At 52.0% G+C, this 18556-nt stretch overlaps 2 protein-coding genes across 4 annotated transcripts in view; one reads left to right on the top strand and one right to left on the bottom strand.

Annotated features, from left to right (window-relative positions):
* Window positions 1–172: 172 nt before the first annotated feature.
* SAXO2 (stabilizer of axonemal microtubules 2) lies at window positions 173–9874 on the bottom strand. 3 transcript variants are annotated; one of them, XM_037164225.2, is made up of 4 exons: window positions 9748–9874; window positions 6862–7041; window positions 2995–3197; window positions 173–1116 (listed from the first exon to the last, which is right to left on the bottom strand). In XM_037164225.2, exons 1-4 carry the CDS (start codon window positions 9783–9785, stop codon window positions 173–175), a joined length of 1365 nt encoding a protein of 454 aa, XP_037020120.2. In that variant the 5' UTR covers window positions 9786–9874. The 3 variants fall into 3 exon arrangements, with proteins under 3 accessions (XP_037020120.2, XP_053514908.1, XP_037020121.2); XM_053658933.1 differs by lacking the exon at window positions 9748–9874 and adding an exon at window positions 8897–8969; XM_037164226.2 differs by lacking the exon at window positions 6862–7041.
* An 81-nt stretch (window positions 9875–9955) lies between these two features.
* EFL1 (elongation factor like GTPase 1) overlaps window positions 9956–18556 on the top strand; it is a 64629-nt gene continuing 56028 nt past the window's right edge. The window contains exons 1-7 of the mRNA XM_037164223.2: window positions 9956–10061; window positions 10711–10820; window positions 11569–11636; window positions 12870–12954; window positions 14968–15101; window positions 16390–16527; window positions 18025–18239. Coding sequence (XP_037020118.2) covers window positions 10730–10820; window positions 11569–11636; window positions 12870–12954; window positions 14968–15101; window positions 16390–16527; window positions 18025–18239 — 731 coding nt within the window. The 5' untranslated portion in view covers window positions 9956–10061; window positions 10711–10729. The remainder of the gene's footprint in view (window positions 10062–10710; window positions 10821–11568; window positions 11637–12869; window positions 12955–14967; window positions 15102–16389; window positions 16528–18024; window positions 18240–18556) is intronic.

Here is an 18556-nt window from a genome sequence, read left to right as displayed (position 1 = left end):
TTTTGAGATCCTGATTTCCCATGAAACGGTGTCTGATTTTCTTGATTAAAAATTTCAAGATAATTTGTTTCTGCTCTCTCAATTTTTTTTCTACTATACCCAGTTGGTTTTTGCCCTTGAACAGTGAATATCCTCTGAGTTAGGTGCCCCCCTTGCAAACAGGACTTGCCGGCTAGAAGGCCTTCACGGTGGGCGTGACCCTGCGGAAGAACCTGTGGCCTCGGGAGTCGGTGTTTTCGTAGACGTAGCCTGGCAGGGACGGGTCGCTGGCAGGGCAGACTTCTCGTTTCTTTGGGGCGTACTCGGTGGAGTACATGGTCACGTCGTCGAATGGGCTGGAACTCCGCAAGGGAGCGTTTAAAGGCTTACAGCTCTCCGTGAGAGTCAGCCTGTGTGGCACATAGTGAGATCGGAAAGTGCTCAGGCCCTCGAATTTTCCAGATGCGCGGGGAATCTGCTGCCGCTGTTTAATGAGGCCTCGGCGACAACTTTCCCATGCGGGGAAGTCTTCCTTCGTGGTGCTTTTTCCTTGGAAAGGATGCTTCTTATTTCCCCTGTGGGACGCGGGCCTGATGGGGAGGACACGGTTCGCCCGATGGGGCACGAAGTCCAGCCGGCTGGAGCTGAGCAGCTGCATGGCCCCTGGCGGAGGGACGTACTCGGGCACTTTCCTGGCTGCGGGGGGTGGGACCTCCCAAGGTTGAAAACTTTCCTGGAATTCGGTGCTCCCCTCGAACGGAGCATTTTGGGTCACTGTGCCGTGTGCGGGCCTGCAGATTTTTGCGCTCTCACCAAGAAGACCCTGAAAGGCACATCGGTGAGTCGTGAGGTCCTCAAAGGGTTGGTCAGGGGGCCTGTAAGTGGCTTTGGGCCGAGCAGGCTGGGACTCGAGCTGGTAAGGCACATAATCGAGGCGATGGCTGGTGTCGCCATGAAAAGGGGCTGTGGGAGGTTTGACCGCACAGACGGGTTTAAAGTTTTGCCTCGGCTGCGTCTCCTGGGGCACGTAGTCGTCCTGGAACGTAGTGGAATTCCCAAATTTCTTTGTAGGGGGAGAGTAAGTTTGTTCTGGTTTACTAAGTTCACGTCTCTGAATGTCCCAAGCCCTGTAATCATCTTAAAAGAGAGAGAGAACATTTTTAAATATCGAGGGAAACCATGATCTTATCAATACCATGACCCAATTCCCTCATTGCCCAACTCCCGCTTGTTTCCTTTAGAAATCTGAACACTAATCCAGTACAGAGCTCCCCTGATTCCCATCAGCTCTGTTCTTTGGGGTCCATTTCCACCTGCTCTTCCTATGCCCCCACCCACCCACCTTGAACACGTGTAACTCTCCACCTGTAGATTCATTCATCCGATCACACCGCCAGGGAAAGGGGCACCGGCGTCTGAGTGTTGATGGGCTTTGAAAGCCCACATGGCCGTGTGTTGGGTGGAGACAGTTTAGCAGGTTTGGCTGTGGTGCCAGGAGCTGGTTGGGATTTTTGCTCTAACTTGTAAAACGAGGAAGGGGCCCATAACATCTAGGACTAATGTTAAGAGTGAGGGCCCGGCTGGGTGAGCAAAGGAAGGTGAGGTGGGCATTGCTGCTTGCTCTGGAGGGATCTCTCAGAGGGATCCTGCAGGCCTCCCTGAGCAGAGGGTGACTCGTGGTGTCCCCCAAAGATCACTGGCTTCCGTTTACCTCCTCAGGAAACGGGTTTCAAGGTGTTCCCAGAAGGCGCGGGGCCGACTGGAGGACAGGGACCTGTGCACAGTGCTTTTGGAAGTGTTAGAAATTGTATGTACGACTTGGAAGTGACATGTAAGAGCTCAGCGTGAGACTTAGTGTTAAGACACCTTCATTCTACGTCTGGCTGCTTCCCTGAACCCTGGCTGGAAAACGGAGTGCTTACCCTTCAACTGAGGGCTACTTGGGTTTTTTTCTGTTTCTAGATGAGGAAGACGGAAAGCTGAGAAGTACCATTGAATTGACGTCACCCAAACAGGTATTTCTAAATAGCAAAAATTAATTTATGAAGAAGTTACACGAGGTAAAGCATTAAGAGTCTGAAGCCCACTGTCAAGTTCATGCAAAAGGCCAATATGGAACTGTTTATCATTACGCCTCATCTGAAGAGAACAATTCCTCACCAGGAAGACATTCCTGCTAGGGTGGCCGAGCTTGGGACCACACGGTCCCTCCCACTGCAAGCTACTGGTGTCTGGGTGGCAGCGGGCACCTGGGGTCAAGGGCGGGGGTCTCTGGGCTGTGAGACTGCCTGGCGGGAAAAGGTGGGGTGGGTCAAGCACATTATTGTTTCTGTGAACATGGATCTGGTGAGAGAGCAGGTCCCCGAGTCCTTAGCTAATGTTCCTCTTAATCCCCGGTCACGTGACTAGTTCCGAAGGCTGCATTTTCTGATAGTAATACAGTCCATCTTACAGCTTTCTTTCACTAGAGTTTGCATGGGATACATTTTATAGGCTTTATACGAGATTATACATCTCGTTCTAACTTTTAACCTAGCTATATCTTTGGATTTAACAGGTGGTATGTAAACAGCACATAGGTGGTTCTTTTTTTTTCATGTACTACGACCATCTTTGTGTTTTAATTACCACGGTTCAGATCGCTTACCTGTAATATCATTATTGATACGGCTGAATTGACATGTGCCCCCTTGTTGGTTTTGACATGGTTGCTAGTCTGCCTGGTGCCAACAACACGTGGAATACATGTGGCAGACGTGACACCAGGCTTGTCCCTGGTTTTTATGTGTGTGGAGCCACTAAGCAAGTGGCTGAGTTTTGGACAGGAAGCCAGGGCTGTTAACGCTCCGTCAGGCAAATGGTCTTTGGTTCACCCCACAACATTATTTTGACCAAAGAGAACAATTTCTTTTCCCCTGAGCCATGAGGACGACGTCTGACAACGCAGCAAAATGACACTGTGGTGTCAGACGTCACAGCTGTGGGGTCGCACCCCTTTTTGAAATGGCAGGTCACCTCTGTAGGTTGGGACGGTGTCCAACTTCCCTTTTGTGACGTGTGGTCTCTCTGAAGGCCGGACTATTGCCACGGGATGCACTTGATAAGAGTGAAAGTCCCGTGTGTAGGTGGTGCCCAGGTCGATCTGGCCCGGCCTCGGTTTATGCTCTGCTGGGACGTGGCGAGGCTGTTGGACGATTTCATGGGGACGATAGTCGGATCTGAAACACACGGATTTCCACCATAGCCTCACAGACTCCTGTGTTTCTAGTTATCTCAGTGCAGTGCTGGAGTTTTCAAGGTTTTTACCGGAAAGGTGTAAGGAGATATTGAGATGGTGACAGGTGGCAAGCTCTTGGAAAGAAATCATTAAATTAAATTCCTTCATATCCTGTTCAGTGACCAGATACCTCAAGGAATAAATAAGTCAAACATCCTAGTTTTCAAGACATCATTATAATGGATCCCTAGTTAACTAGATGCTACGTAGATAAAATCTTTCCATAACCGATTTTTTTTTCCAGACCTGGAAGGAAATCTCAGGTGAAAAACTTCATGAATTTGAAAACATTTTACATGTGTCCCCCGGGTCCACTTTGTCAAAACCCTTATTCACCTCACTTAAGACTCTGGTTAACTATCGGGGCAAGCCTTCTCCTTCTCACTGAAGTCACGCAGTCTTCCTGCTTTTCTATAAATAATCAGCTCGGGCCTCTTGACGGAAACCACGTTCCTGGTGTGGATGTGAGTCTGACTCGTCCTTGGATTCCCCCCCGAAGCCCCTGATGTGAAGGGGCCCACGCGGTGACGCAGCTCCACCAGGCCTCGTGCGGCTGCGTGTGGCAGGGCTGGGCCTGCGGATGCTGAGGCTGTCTGGGGTGGGGTGGGGGGGACGGTGCACAGTCTGAGCAATGACACTGCCCGGGTCCAAATCTGGGTCTGTCATTCACGAGGTGCATGACCTTGGACATCTTAGTCAACCTGCCTGGGCCCCCAGCTTCCTTGTATATAAAAAAAATAGGAAATAATATGACCTACCGCATGGGGTTGTTTTAAGGATGGACGCACACTCACACAGAGCTATGACTCTTACCACCATAAATCTTCAAAACTGTTCTTTTCCCCTCTGGACTCTATTGACTGTGTCACTCATTTTATGACTTGTTCAAGCCACTGTGAATGAGCCCATATTTTCTATGTCTGTAAGCTGCAGAACCCAAACCAGACTCACGGAACGCTTTCTTCTCTTCACAGTGTACTTTGCAGACCCCATTTCTGGCCCCCAGCGACCCACATCAGCCTGGGTCTGAGCACCATGGCTTCCCCACTGTGCTCGGGGGGTCTGCAGACTTCTGCGCGGTGACATCTGTCAGGCAGGTTCAGGCCTCGCCTTCCTCGACCTCCCAAGCAGCGGCTGGCATTGCTACCCACTCCCTCTGTTCCCGGCAGGTGCTCTCCTCACCTCCTTTCCTCTTCTCGCCCAGTGTTCACTCCCGAGGGCAAGCCTACTCATCACCTGTATGGAAATGACTCCCATTTCCACCTCGGCTCAGACTGAGCTCCACTGACCAGCACTGACGAGGGCCTCTTGATGCGTCAATGGCATCTCAGAACTCAATAGGCCCCTCGTCAAACTCACTGTTTCCCCCCAACAAACGTGGTCCTGTGGCCTGCTCCCTGGGCTAGTGAATGTGTTGCCTTCTCTTCAGCTACGGGGCCAGAAGCCTTGGATTCACCCTGCGCGCCTCACTCCCTTCCTGCCTTGAGTTCGCCATCAGCTCCTGTCAAGTTTGGCCTCCCAAGCATCTCTCAGCTCTAAGGGCTTCCCGCATCTTGCCACCCCCCGCCTGTACCCTTCCAGGCTTTCATCGCAGCTCATTCAGATCAGTTCGGTTGCTTCCTAAACTCACCTGCCCCCACTCTGGTCTTCTCCCCAATCCTTTCTCATGTCGCACCCAAACTCGTCCTTTCCCAAGTAAGTGTGGGCAGGTCATTCTTGCTCTCATCTCCTTAGTCTTTCCTAACGCCTGTACATCCCCCTCAACCCCGAGACACACACACACCACACCCACGTCCTCCTTCCCAGGCTCCTCCTGCCGCCTGCTGCTCTCCATCCAGGATGTACTTCCTTATGCACTTCAGTTAATTGTCTCACGTCCTCCACGCTTTAGCTCATTCTTTGCATTTGCCTGATAAAGTCAACCCTCTTTTATTCTGGCTCTCAAGTGACCTCGTGCTGTCCTTCATTGATTTTACCATTGTTGCCCTTTTACACCTATTTTCAGGGGCGTTTCTGGCGGCCAGCCTCAACAGACGTAGCCCCTACAAGTGCAGGGAGTGTGAGATCCTTTTGTTTTCATTCATTCCTGTGTCCCAGGTGCCCAGCATCACACCAGACACTCCAGAAACGTCATTCAGTGGATGAAGAGTAGTAGGAATCACATACCTCTGCCTCTCCTGGCTTGTGAGTTGCGTTTTGCTTTTCCCGAACGCCAGCTAGAGGGCAACAGGATGACATGCGGAGGGGGGGTGGAAGGACAGGGAGAGGACAGAGAAAGCTGAGAAGTCCAAGTTTCTCTAGTCAGGCCAGCTAACTGTTAGCAAGAGCACCTCCGAACCCAGAGCGGCTTTCTAGAAAGAAGTAGTGAAGGGTCAGTGCATTTTTATTCATCCGAAAACATTTGCCGGGTCCAGAGCCACACTGTCGGGGCAGACTTCCCACCCACTTCACCGTCACCCACGCTGTGTGCGCAGGCTGAGCTCTGCTGGAAGCCCAATGAGCATGGGTGACAGTGAAGGTGGAAATTGTCATAGAGCATGTTTCTAAACCCTCAGTTAGAGGAAGCTCCAGTTCAAGCTCCTGGTAAGCAGGAGCCTCTTACAGATGCTTTTCACGTAATGCCTGAGATGGTGCGTAACAGGATGAGGAAAACAGGGAACCAGTCAGGGCACAGGCCTGGCTTGCAGGCCATTTCCTGGCAGGGGATGCACAAGAGGCAACCATACATGGATGTTTCTCTCCCTCTCTCCTTCCCTTCCCCTCTGAAGATAAATAAATAAAAATCTTTTTTTTTTTAAATAGAAAGAAAATAAGGCAAATGTACAGAGATTAAAAAAAAAGCTAGGTCTAAATGAAAAGTTTAGGCTTAAGAGGACTTTTTTTAAAAAAAAAATCACCCACTGAATAAACAGTGGAGTGCCTCGTCTGTGCCGGTCAGCATCACAGTAGGTTTCTGGACCCGGAATGTGGGATGAGGTCACACGGAGGTCCTGCTCTCAGGAACAGGAGGCTGATCTAATGGTAGCTGATAGGAATGCGCTTTGGGAGCTGACACGGGACTTTGAACCAGCTGGAAGCTGGGCGCATGTCCCTGGCTTTCCAGAGTGGTAGCTGAGTTGAGATCTAGAGGTTGCAACTTGGGAAAAAAAAAGCACTTGATTTTTTATAAAAAATAATAATGATGAATAAATACAATGGGAAAGTATAAGAGTATTTTAAGCAAGGAAGCAAAGGGTTTGATTTGTGTGTTAAAAGATCACCTTGGCTAAAGTGCAGAAATAGCTCGGGAACGCAGAAAGCAGAGGTGACACGGGAATCTCCTGCATTTCCCAGGTGAGGTGACAATGGAAAACAGGGAGAAATACAGGAGATTTCAGCAGGTAAAAAAATATCAATAGAACTTTTCATGTCCCTTTTTGCTGTTTGTTATTCAAACTCAATTCCCCTCATTCCGTTTTTCTCGAGTTGTGACTCAACTAGTTCCTTGCTGCTTAGGTTAGTTCAACTCAAATCCATGAAAGAGTTCAATTTAAAGAGTTAAAGAACTTTATTCAGAGCAGAAGAGCTGGGGGAAAAAGTAAAGCAAGTAGTTTGTCAATATTTACTTAAATGTTGTCATCCCTTCCATTTTCCCGCCGTATGCTCGAAATCCTTGCTTGGGTTTAAGACTCTGAGCGGGAAGAACATTGCCGTAGGTGGGATACTTCTCCAAATATTCAGTGGTTGGGAAGTACACGCTGGAATTTTCATAAATCCTTGTGGTCTCGTGTGGACAATGATGTCGCCTGTGCAAATGGAAATAAGCCGAAAGATTATTTTCACCTTCAAAACCATTGTGTATGATAATTACACTGTAATCAGAGACCTTCAATACACTCAGCATCTCTAAACTTAAGAGCAGCTTCACACACCCCCAAAAAATACTTCCATTCTCTGTTTTCTCTGCAGTGGTGTTCACGGACACCATGACTAAGTTATGGTAGGTCCTTACGTGGCGGAAACCCTGGCTTCCCCCTGACAACAGTTTGTTGTGTCTTCTGCTACAGCAGCTGAAGCTAACAAGCGGATTTCCCCGGCCCCCTGCAGGCTGTTCCGCAATGTAGGTCTGCCCTGCCAGATGTGGTCCCGTGGGACTCTGACTTGGAGAGAATGCCCAGGGGACCTCCAGTCTGCCTGTGTGGATGGGTTGAGGCACAGAGTTTGCAGCCAGCAGTGGGTAGTCAGCATCCTGGTTTGCAGGGGGCCTTCCTGCCGTGGCAGCTCCCTGGCCATGGCAGCTCTGAGGCCTTGGGCTTTGCAGCAGTTTCCTGACTGGGGCAGAGCCAGGGGCTCCCCTGGCAGCCCAGTTTTGCAGTGTGATTTTTGGGAAATTTTTCCTGAATGCCTAGGTCGAACACTGTTTCTTTGGTTCTCCTGACAATTCTGTGAGTTACATCTACTCCTTAACAAATTCCTTCTTGCCTGAACTGGCCAGAGTAGATTATAGTGCCCATCGCCAAGAACCCTGACCAACACGCGCTAACAGTGTGCAATTGTGAACGAGAATGAGGTTGATCTTTACAGCTATTGGAAGGTGGGAAGATGGTAAACAATGAAAAAGTGGGTGGTCGAATAGTGTGTACAGCGTGCTCTCTCACTCTTTTTAAAGAATGTGAATGTAAAACAAGTCTTAAAGAATATTCGTTACGGGGGGGATAGGATTAGGAGGGATTTTCACTATATCACAGATTTTTTTTTAACTGGGATTTTTATACTATGCCTCACGTTATCTATTTTATAATCAGAACAAAAACATTTTTTGGAAAGTTGTAAACCTGGTACACTGTATTTCCATTACAGTGACCGGATGTGCTGTGTGAAGGCGACTTGCCTACTGAGTGCGGGGCGATCCCTGTCTACTCTGTGGGTTCGACACCACGACCCTAAGGGCCTTCAGAGTAAAAGGTTCCTAGCTTCAAGATTAAATTATTTTCCTTTACGCTTCAGTTTTTAATTTCCTGAAGTTTCTATGACCTTTAATTTCTCTTCTATCTTTTGCATTTCACGCGCACTCATGATTTTCAGTCTATTGTACCATCTTTTTGACTGGCTCCTCTTTTTTCATGGTAGGTGTCCACAGTTTGGAGTGTTAACTGTCCCTAGACACTCAATTTAAATTCCTTAAGGAAGCATTCTTCCTAAAGGAGGCTGTGAATAGAAGCTGTCTGAACTCGGCACATTTTTCTGTCTTTTAAAAACACAATCCATGGAAGAGATGAAAACAGGCATCTCTCTAGAGCTGAAAGATAGTGTTTCCTAGGTTCCCAAGGGGAAAGAGGTGGTCTTGGACTTAAAAAAAAAAAAAAGGAAGAGGGAAAGACTCCCCCAAAGACAAGAGGAAGGTGAAAAGAGGAGAGGGAGGGGTTCACAGGAAAGAGGGCGATCTTCACAGCACTGGGCATCAGTGTCCCAGGAGGCAGCCAGCTCCCAAAAGAGTTGGCTAAAACGGACCTACAGTCATGGCTCCCAGCGTTGCCAAAGATCCTTGTGCTTCAAACATAAACCTGAAAGCAAGGGTGGCGCCAGTCGCGAAGGATCATGGGAAGGGCCGTTCACGCATGGGAACCTGGCCAATGTACACAGTGCAGAGAGGTCGCTTACACTGGCAGTGCCTCAGCTCCCTGGTCCATGCCCTGCTGGAAGAAGGGCGAACCTCCACAGCCATGCAGACAGAAGTTCCTGACAGCAGCACGTGAAAGGGTGTTGGGTCGGATATAAAGATTAGAAAAAATGGGAGCAATTTTTGCACATCCCATGTTTTGGACCCATGCCCCGACTATTAATTTATCTCTTAATGTGCGTCTACTTATAAACGTTTATTGTAAAACTATGGGGAGGACTGCTTTTCCATCAACACACAGTGATTCTCCTTTGGAGAAGATTACGATAGGAAGGGAATGACCCTTCATGATATTTATTTGGCCATTATTGATTTAATATCTGGGTCAGCAATGAAGAGGAAGCTAAAAGGGAAGATTGTTGACAGGGTTGGTAGGTTGTTAAGAAGGACTCACAGACCAATCCTTGGTGTCAGGTTGGCGACTACTATCTTTCTTACCTCTCAGATCCTAAAGGAGCGCTGCCTGGGTGGGAACGGGATGGGGTAAGGCTGGGATGGAAAGCTGGAGATGGAAAAAAGCCTAATACGGGTTTAAAACTCAGGGACTGTAAATTCTGTTGTATCCTTTTTCTGGACCTTTCCTTCCTTAAAAAAAAAAAAAAAAATTGTGGGCCATTCAGTCTCCCAGTCAGATCCGATCCAACCACTTTATCCCACCACACCTTCACATCTGCTTGCGCCGTCGGATGGCAGGACAGGGAGCCTACACAGCAGAAACGCAGATACCAGCAGTCGGTGGTGCAGAGCGAGCTGGGTCCGCGCCCCGTTCCCTCCCGGAGACTATCTGAGACTCCGGCCGCCGCCCCCCAGTTTCCCCGCGGCCGCGCCTCACCCGCAAGTGCAGATTTGACACAGACACCGGCTCCTCATACTCTCCTGCCCGCAGGGTCCACTCTGCAGCTCTCAGGAGCTCAGCAGCTTCCCTAGTGACAACGCGTCAGCCGTTGTCAAGGCAACGCGGCCCCCAGGAGACGGACGCGAAGCCAGCTTCCGGTGGCGTCAGCACGCGCGGGTCAGAGGTCGTGCGTCCCCAGCCCCGCCCCTCCGCGGCGCTTGCGGACAGTACCAGCGCGGAGTTGTGAGCACCTGCGACACGCGAGTGCAAACCAGGCCAGGAGTCTGAGGGGGCGAAGGGCAGCCGAGCGCGTGAGTGCGGGCGGCACTGGGCTTCGGAGTCCTGGTGGGCCGGCTCGGAGTGCGGTGGGGACCTGGGAAGCCTAGGCGGCGGCGGACCGGCGGGGCGGGGACGCGCCGCTGCCGAAGTGGACCCGGGACCCGGGACCCGGGACCCGGGGGCTGAGGTGTAGCGTTGAGGTGTTCCCTGGGAAGGGGGTGTGGATGGAGGACCTCAGTACCGCGCGGGGTTCGTAAGCACGTGACTCCAAACTTTCCTCAGGCTCCGCGGGCGGTCGTGAGCCAGGGGCTTTTCACCTCGGGAAGCGTGCGAGGGGCGCGAGCGAAGGGAGGGAGGAATGTCAGCGAGCACTTGCCCGGGAGCACATCCCCCGGTGTCAGTCACCTCGGCGCACCCAGCTCCAGGAGCTGCGTGACTCATCGCCGCGTCCCTCCGGGGCGGTGACCCGACTCCTGGAGCGCCGTCGTGATCCGTGTTCGCTTTTCTGCTCCAGTTGGGCGTGGGCCCCGGAGGTGTCTCCCTCCTTCCGGGATCGTCCGTCCTTTCCCAGTTTCAGGCACCTGAGCAGTCTTGTCAGCTCCCAGCGTTTTTTGAAAAAATGATTTTATTGCCCCGCCCTTCAGCCCAGGCGCCGTTTGTAACTGCTTTTTAATTTTTTAGTCGCAGGAAGTCAGTGACCATGGTGCTCAATAGTTTGGATAAGATGGTGCAGCTCCAGAAAAACACTGCTAACATCAGAAATATCTGTGTTTTGGCTCATGTTGACCACGGTGAGAACCCTTTTTAAATATCTTGTTGTCCATAATTAAGGGGCTGTGTCAGTGGAGGGACGCCAGCTGAGAAGCAAGTCCTACTTCCTTTGAAAGTTTGGGGAGAACTTAAAGTGTTCAAATGTGAAGAATGCTTGAAATGCCTTTTTCATGTGAAAAGTCTGCAGCCTTGATCCACTATACCATTCAGATGGGACAAAAAAAGGAATTGCTGTGCCACATTTTGTCATTTTGAACGATTAAGGGCTTACATTCCCTAGACATTGTCACTGTTAAACCCTGGATGCGTGATGGAATAATGACAATATACACTTGGTTAAAGTCTTGTAGTGCTGGTTTTAGCAGCTACGTGAAGGCTGTTCGGCAGAGGCATTTTGATTTGCATGGTGCTTTGTCTCACCACTTAAGGAGTCTGAGTCTGTGCATTTTACTGCATGTAAATTACGCCTCGATGCAAAAAGTTCTGCGCTGGAAGACAGGTTGGAAAACAGGTTGCTCCGCAGCTTTTCAGGTGGATGCCCTCTGCAGGTTGGGGATGGGTCCTAGGGCCATGGGCTGCAGGGAGGGCCTGTAGTGCTGGGACCTGTGTTCTTCCAGACGGTATGAAGTTCCACACTATAATCGCTCTTTGCAGTGCCCCTGTGTCTTGCTTCGCTCAGTACAAGCACACAGGAAATGTTTGTGGAACCAGCTCTTACGGTTAGATGTTAAATCTGTAGATGTATCATTAATACTGTTATTTTAACAGGAAAAACCACCCTGGCTGACTGCCTTATATCTAGTAATGGGATCATCTCCAGCCGCCTGGCAGGCAAGGTACGTCATGGAGTCGGATAAATACTCGTAAGGAAGTGTTGGCCATCTGCCACGTGATGGACCATGTGCTGTGATCTTAGAGGTCCTCTCAGTGCAAACGAGGCAGATGCTGTCCCGGCACCATTGTGGAAGCTTGCAAGGAGGAAGGGATTCGTTGGAGGAGTTGGGTGGTTTGAGGAGAAGGCAGAGAAACCCATCAGGTCGGGGGAGAGAAGGCGGATGAAGTGGGAAAAGGCTGACGTGTGAGTTGTGCTTGAGTTGAGTGGAATGTACACTGCGGAAAAAGAACACGCATAGGTAGAGGATGGGTCAGGTTATCAGAGACCTCAAAGGCTAAGCCAGGTACCAGAGGAAGGCTTCTGCGCCTCACGATGGAAGTCCTGTTTTAGGAAGTGAAGCTCAAGACATCTTTACTTCCAGCTGTGCTCTGAAAGGCCCTGGGATAAGTTACTTGCAGGACAAAACTAGAGATGTTCCTCCACTTCATGCAGTCCCATGACAGTAAGTTAACTATCAAGACCTTTGAATGAAAGAAATGTCTAAATATAAAGGTTAAGAAGCTTCACTAGTTTGATGGAGAAGTGGGGCGGGGTGGGGAGCCGCCCGCTCTGCCCAGGCTGGACGCCAGTCAGTGCGGTGTGTGGGGCTGAGGGGCTGCAGCCAGAAGGTTCTCTGGTTAGGAGCGGCCCCTCTGCACTGGTGCTCTGCAAAGCCCTTACCTGAGGGCACTGGCGCTGTAGGAAAGCCGTCGGCCCCATGGCGGTGTTAGAAGTATCCTCTCCCCTGTCGTTCTTTACAACACGTGTTTAAAATCTCATTTGAGGAAAGGAGCAGAGACTTCTCTAGAGAATGGTTGGAATCTCCGTTCAGCCTTTGTTGAAGGGCCTGTGAGGAGGGAAAGAATGGATGTGTTCTTGATGAAAGGAGGAAAATCCCCTAATATGACCTTCTGTGACTTGTTCGCCAAGTGCCCCGTCACTCACAGCCAAAATTTGAAGGAGCAACTTTTGGGGAGGGCGTGTGGGGTTTGAACACATTCGGAAGGTGGTGATGTATTTGAATTTGTCTGCGTCTTCCCCATGACAACGTTCGTTCTCCAGCCCCTCTCCCCCTACAACACAAAGGGCATTTGAATAGTTTAAAAGGTGAGCATTTAAAAGTCCAAGCCATTGCGTTTTAGCACCGCCCTGTAGTTCACTGGGCAGTGAGGGTGTGTCTGCTGCGTTCTCACAGCTGCGGTACCTGGACAGCAGAGAGGACGAGCAGGTCCGGGGCATCACCATGAAATCCAGCGCCATTTCTCTGCATTACACACAAGGTAAGTCAGGCCAGCTTTCAAAGAAAAGTCATTCTGAATCTTCCGTGTCTTCCTTTCTTTTCCTGTGTGAATGGCATGCCTCCGTTTCTTTGCTTTATGTTCCTCAAATTGCATTCTGGCCCCTCCAAATTATTTGTTGTCAGAGAGAGGCAGGCTGTCCGAACTTGGATGTGACTGGGGACCTCTGGGTGGCTTTTAGGCAGAAAGACTGGCTGTTCACACCTGCCTCCCACCCCTGCTGCCCTTTCTGCCCAGGCAACTGTGTGGATTTTTTCAGAAGGAAGGTCAGGGCTCCTGGGACCCTGCTGGCTCAGCCTTAGTGCCCCATCTCCTGGCGGGATCCTAGTTCTGTGGCCCATGCATCAGGTCTATAGTCTTGTTAAAGTGACTTTGGGTTGCCGTGATTGTTACAGCTCGCTCTCCCCCAGTAAGGATGCCGTTTTGACGGTAACTCCTCTAGGAATTGAGAAGGGTTACTGTGTCTGTCCAGAGGTGGTTGGCAGGTTTTAGGAGTTTGGTTTGGCCAGAGTTGTGGGAATGGCAGCCTTTCTGCGAATGAAGGAATTAATGTGGGCTGGATAACTGTGACGATCCCATGACAACAAGTTATTCGCGAGGCCCCAGTGCACCTGGGAGCCCTTAACCTGCCGTTCAGGAACCCACTGTCCATGGCACCTTGGCTTCGGCGATGAAATGCATGCCGTCTGGAGTAGAGTGGTTAACGGTGTGTGTTTGGAGTAGATGGGTGTGAGCCTCCTTTCTACCATTTCCCATTGTTTGATGTTGAGCAGTTCACCTCCAAGTCGGGTTCTGGCTGGATGCCCTGGAGAAGGACATCTAATTTGCTGTCCCCTCGCACTCCGCTCTGTAAAACTGGGCCGCTGGTCATTAGGACCCCAAGGGCTGTTGCAAGCAGACACCAGATAACGCCTGTAAGATGGCGAGAGTGATGCCCACCCACACCTGTGAGCTCCGGCCTTGGTCACGGTTGTCATTTTATCATTACCAGTGTCCTTTAGGGACTAGTCAAGTCATTAGGTGGTATAGCTACATCAGTGGCCTTTCCGTGGCCTGTGAGGTGCGACGGCAGCCCCATGGCTGTTCGGGAGCCCACTGGAGCCAAGAAGCTGAGGGAGGGGAGGGGCGCAAGTAAAGTGCATGTGGGCGTTGGAGCGCTCCGATACCGATTGTGCCTTTGAGGGGAGCCAGTGGCAGAGGAGCAGTAAATGGGGAACGCGAATGGGGTTCTAATGCATTACTGTTTCTGTGTCCAGTGTCCTGATGTCTCCATGTGGAGTCTCTACGACCTGGGGGCCGGGGCTGGGTTGCCTGGGTCTGACGTGGGGTCGGGGTGACGTGGGCCTGTCTGCACCGCCGCAGGACTGGTCAGCACGAGTGGTCTCCCTGCTCGAAGCGTAACCCTGTTTTCCATTGCGAGCGTTATGGGAGACACTCAGCACACGGCTGGCACCCAGAAACTACTCTGTAAATTTTTGTGGAACTGACTCGGAGTCGTGATTGAGCAGGTTCACACGTGCTCCTTGAGAATTTGTGGGGAAGTCGCTGGCCAGCTGCTCCGTGTCTTTTCAGGGTGGCCTTTCCTGCCGCGGCCTCTTGGAGCAGCCTCGCCTCTCGGGCACTGGCTCCTCGTAGTCTCACCTTCCTGGCGTGTGAACTGAGGACAGGAGTACACGCTTATCTAACGGGTATTGTGGGGACTCCGTGAGGTGTGACTAGCACATCAACAGTGCTTCCTGAGCACGGGGCCTGGCTCACAGGGGGCTCTCAGTCAGCAGTAACGGACAGAGGGGTCAGGTCTTGGAGTGTTATGTGGGTGCTGTTGGGAATCAGCAGCCCCATCACGGGGCCCTCAGCTGGAATGACCACAGCGGATTGAGCCTTGGCCTTTGCTGCCTTGCAGTCATTTCTCACAAACTCTGACTCCGCCGAGCCCGAGGAAGGGCGGTGCACGCCTGCTCAGCTGACCTAGTCTTTCCTCAAACTCCTTTTCAGGGAACGAGGAGTACCTGATCAATCTGATAGACTCTCCAGGACACGTGGATTTCTCCTCCGAGGTGTCGACGGCTGTGCGCATTTGCGACGGGTGCATCATTGTGGTCGATGCCGTGGAGGGAGTTTGTCCACAGGTAGTGGGTCTGTGGGTTGTGGCGTGAAACTGTTTCAGTGGTTCAGGCAGATGGGGGAGGGGGAGGAACTGGCGGCCGATTACTCTGTGCCCATGGACATTTCACCGACCACCAGAAAGCTGGTTTTACCCTGTACATCCGATAGTGTCCCAGTCTGTGATGGAGTTAAATCTCCCGAGGTTTGAAGGGATGTTAGAGAGGATGACTTTAACTTTACAAATGTGAAGTATGTTGGTGTTCTCTTGTAGCGGGGCCCAGCAAAAGTGGGAATGTGGAATTTCGGAACGAAGGGTGGTTCTCCTCCACGGAAAAGGTTTCTGAACCGGGAGAGGTGACTGAGAGCAAAGTCCTGAGCTCCTTCTCCCCTGGATGAGAGAAATCCTCGGCTGGGGTCTCGGGCTATAGGCCTCTGCCCACCTACGCACATTCTTCCCTCCCCCCGACCCCGTCGCCTTAATCTAGGTTTCTCATCCGGTCCGTCAGAGCTGGAGAAGGTCACCCCCAGGGCCAGGGCGGACATTTAGCTCCGGTGGGCGTGGAGTTCAGAGGGGCTCTATAAAATCCAGTTCTTCCAATAATTTTTTCTTCCAACCTGTGTTGTATCTTAAAAGTGTTGTCATCTTATGTTCTGTTTCTTAATATATCTTTTTTTAGCGTCTAGTTATAATATTTTAAAGAAAGAATGATAAAAGGTTTAAGTAACTCAGATGGAGGAAAGTTGATCATTCTGAGCAGACACACTGTGATTATGCTGTCTCGTCCCCTCTGCCCTCCCCTGGGGCAGAGGTACCCCGACTGCGGAAGTGCAGCCTCAGTCCACACGGGGTCTTAGGTGTCCGGGCAAGGTCGGTGCGGCGGACGCGCCGACCGTGGAGCAGCAGAGTGGTGGTCCACGGGCGGAGTGGGACGTGCTCAGGGAGGTGTCCTCCGTGATTCTGGGAGATGCTCCGTTTTTGCACCTGTGTGTCGCCAACATCGGCGTTTGGTTCATATCCATTCAGTGACCTCCATGTACGTGTAAAATCCCACCAGGCTCGTCCCTGTCCCTTGCGCAGTTTGATGTGTCCTTCTCAGATGAGTTCCACGAAGGCAAGGACAACTTCCTGTCTCCAGTTCTTTGCCTACCTGTCCCGCACCCGCGGGCGTCCAGTAGCGCCTTTGTCTGACGGGCGCCGCCTGGGTTGCAGTGAAGGGGCGTGGGGAGGGGCCGATTATGAGTCAGGGCTTTTAACTGTGCCGTCATCATTCCCAGTCATGAGTTTTATGTTTTCCTTTCTGTTTTAATCAGACACAGGCAGTTCTGCGACAAGCTTGGCTCGAGAACATCCGTCCGGTCCTAGTGATTAACAAGATAGATCGCTTGATAGTGGAACTGAAATTCACCCCACAGGAGGCCTACTCTCACCTCAAGAACATTTTAGAACAGGTATTTTATTCTTTAGTACTTCAAAAATCAGGGTTCCAAGAAGAGTCGTAAGGAAGTTGCAAGGTTGAGTGTGAGGGATTGCGACAGAAGTTCCCTTATTTAGAACTTGTCCACTTAAGAATTGTGTGCGTTAGAATTGTCATACCGCGGCAGAGGCCACAGGACAAGCACCCTCTCGGGAGTCCCCTCCTTCCGAAACATCCTTGAGCACAAATCTTGGTCGATGAGTTTAATCCTGTCTTGTTTCAAAGCATGTAGTTCGGTTCTAAAGGGAAGCAGTATTAGGAAGCTCTTTGGATTTTTATGACCTGTCTTGAGAGGAAACTTTACCGAAGCATTCATTCGCTTTATTCAGCAAACATTTACGTATCTATATGTTGAATAAATGAATTCCTGGGTGCCCACTGGGGGCTGGAGATCGTGTGTGCTGTGGCAGAGAGGTCAGAGTCCCTATTTCGGAAGGGGTCGAGGTGTGGAGGGCAGACGCAGTGAGGAGGCATTTGGAGATGAGAGGAGCCCTGGCGTGGCGGGGGAGCGCCGGGGAGGGCCACCTCACCCAGCTCTGGTCCAGAGGGAAGGGGGTTTGGAGGAGTTTCACACCAGAAGCCTTGAGATTAAAGAAGGATGGTGCCTGCCAGGGAGAGAACTGTGGCAGACACCTCTGAGACAGAAGGTGCGAGACGTGCAGCCAGGCAGGCACGGGGAGGCATCGTGCCGTGTGTCGTCCAGAGGCCGCAGGCCGTGTGCTCCAGCTGAGGAAGGAGGCCGTGCTGCGCAGCCCCGGCCACGGGACTGGGAGGGGTGTGGGGCTAAGACCACGTGAGCCTCGCACACCGTGGGAAGAGAGGGCTAATCTCGACGGTGATGGAAGGCCGTTGTGGAGGCCGACTGGAGACCGTTTGCCGAAGGGAGGGAAAGTGAAGGTAGACCAGTGACCAGATGAGTCCCCGAAGGGATGGACAGGGGCAGGGGCAGGCGAGACGCTCCTGCCTGCAGCGGGGGGAGCAGGGCTGGGGGACTGGCAGGGTTTCTGCAGAGCAGGTCCCATTTCCTCTCCGAGGCAGGAAGCTGGGACAGTGGCTGGGAGTCGGGGCTGGGAAGGGGCCCGAGGAGAGTGGTGGGAAGTTCAAGGAGCCAATGTGAGAAGCGGCCAGGGAGCCGACCAGGCTGCACACTGGGATTGTGGGGATTGAAAAGCATAGGTTTTGGTGGCCCTGGGCCTCAGTCTGGAAAACAAGTTAAAGGTGCCACAGGTTAGTGTTTGCGTTAAAACAGCGATCCCCAAAATGACCTTCCAGAGCCTTGCCTTTCGGTTCTGCTGGGTTCAGAAAGAACGGGCTCACGGCATACAGGGTGTTTCTCGTTGTCGACGTCAGCCTAATCCGAGCCCAGGCCGAGCGGTGGGCGATTCCGGGCTCAGCAGGTGCTCGTCACAGGGTCTCCTGCCGCCGGCGCACTGAGCACCAGTGACATCCGCGGTCTCACCCTCTCTCCTAGATCAATGCGCTCACGGGGACTCTCTTCACCTCTAAAGTCCTGGAAGAAAGAGCAGAGAGAGACAGCGAGCCCCAGGGGAGCCCCCAGGCCAGCCCCGGGGAGCAGGTGTACGACTGGAGCGCGGGCCTGGAGGACACGGACGACTCGCACCTGTACTTCGCGCCCGAGCAGGGCAACGTGGTCTTCGCCAGCGCCATTGACGGCTGGGGCTTCGGGTGGGTCCGTGCGCGTCTCCGTGGGCTGCCCGCCCAGCGGGTGTTTTGGACCGGACTCTGTTGGGGACAGTGGTGCACACGCCACAGCTGCCACAGTCCGGACTTGTCCTCTCACGGGCCCTGGAAGAGGCAGCAAGGCAGGGGGGCGTGGGAGCTGTGCCCAGTGAGCGTCCCCACGGACCTCCTGTCCACCCCTGGGGAGGAGTGGTTGGGGGGGGACCAGGATGGCTCCCTCTGGCCCTCCCCTTTCTGCAGAAGAGCCGCAGGTCCGTGGGGAAGGGTGCCCTCCTTCAGAAAGACAGAAAATGACAGGCTAA

Source organism: Artibeus jamaicensis, unplaced genomic scaffold, assembly GCF_021234435.1.
Source record: "Artibeus jamaicensis isolate MK-2021 breed Jamaican fruit bat unplaced genomic scaffold, CSHL_Jam_final scaffold_612, whole genome shotgun sequence".
NCBI lineage: Eukaryota > Metazoa > Chordata > Mammalia > Chiroptera > Phyllostomidae > Artibeus > Artibeus jamaicensis.
Note: the sequence above shows the minus strand (reverse complement) of the source record. Positions and strands in the feature narration are given on the sequence as shown.

Excerpts from the sequence above, each read along its gene's own strand:
- SAXO2 (XM_037164225.2), bottom strand. The coding sequence starts at position 9,785 with ATGAGGAGCCGGTGTCTGTGTCAAATCTGCACTTGCGG. Across the intron at positions 7,042-9,747 it reads TGTCAAATCTGCACTTGCGG|GCGACATCATTGTCCACACG; the intron begins GTGAGGCGCGGC and ends CCATTTGCACAG. Across the intron at positions 1,117-2,994 it reads CACCGTCCCAACCTACAGAG|ATGATTACAGGGCTTGGGAC; the intron begins GTGACCTGCCAT and ends CTCTCTTTTAAG.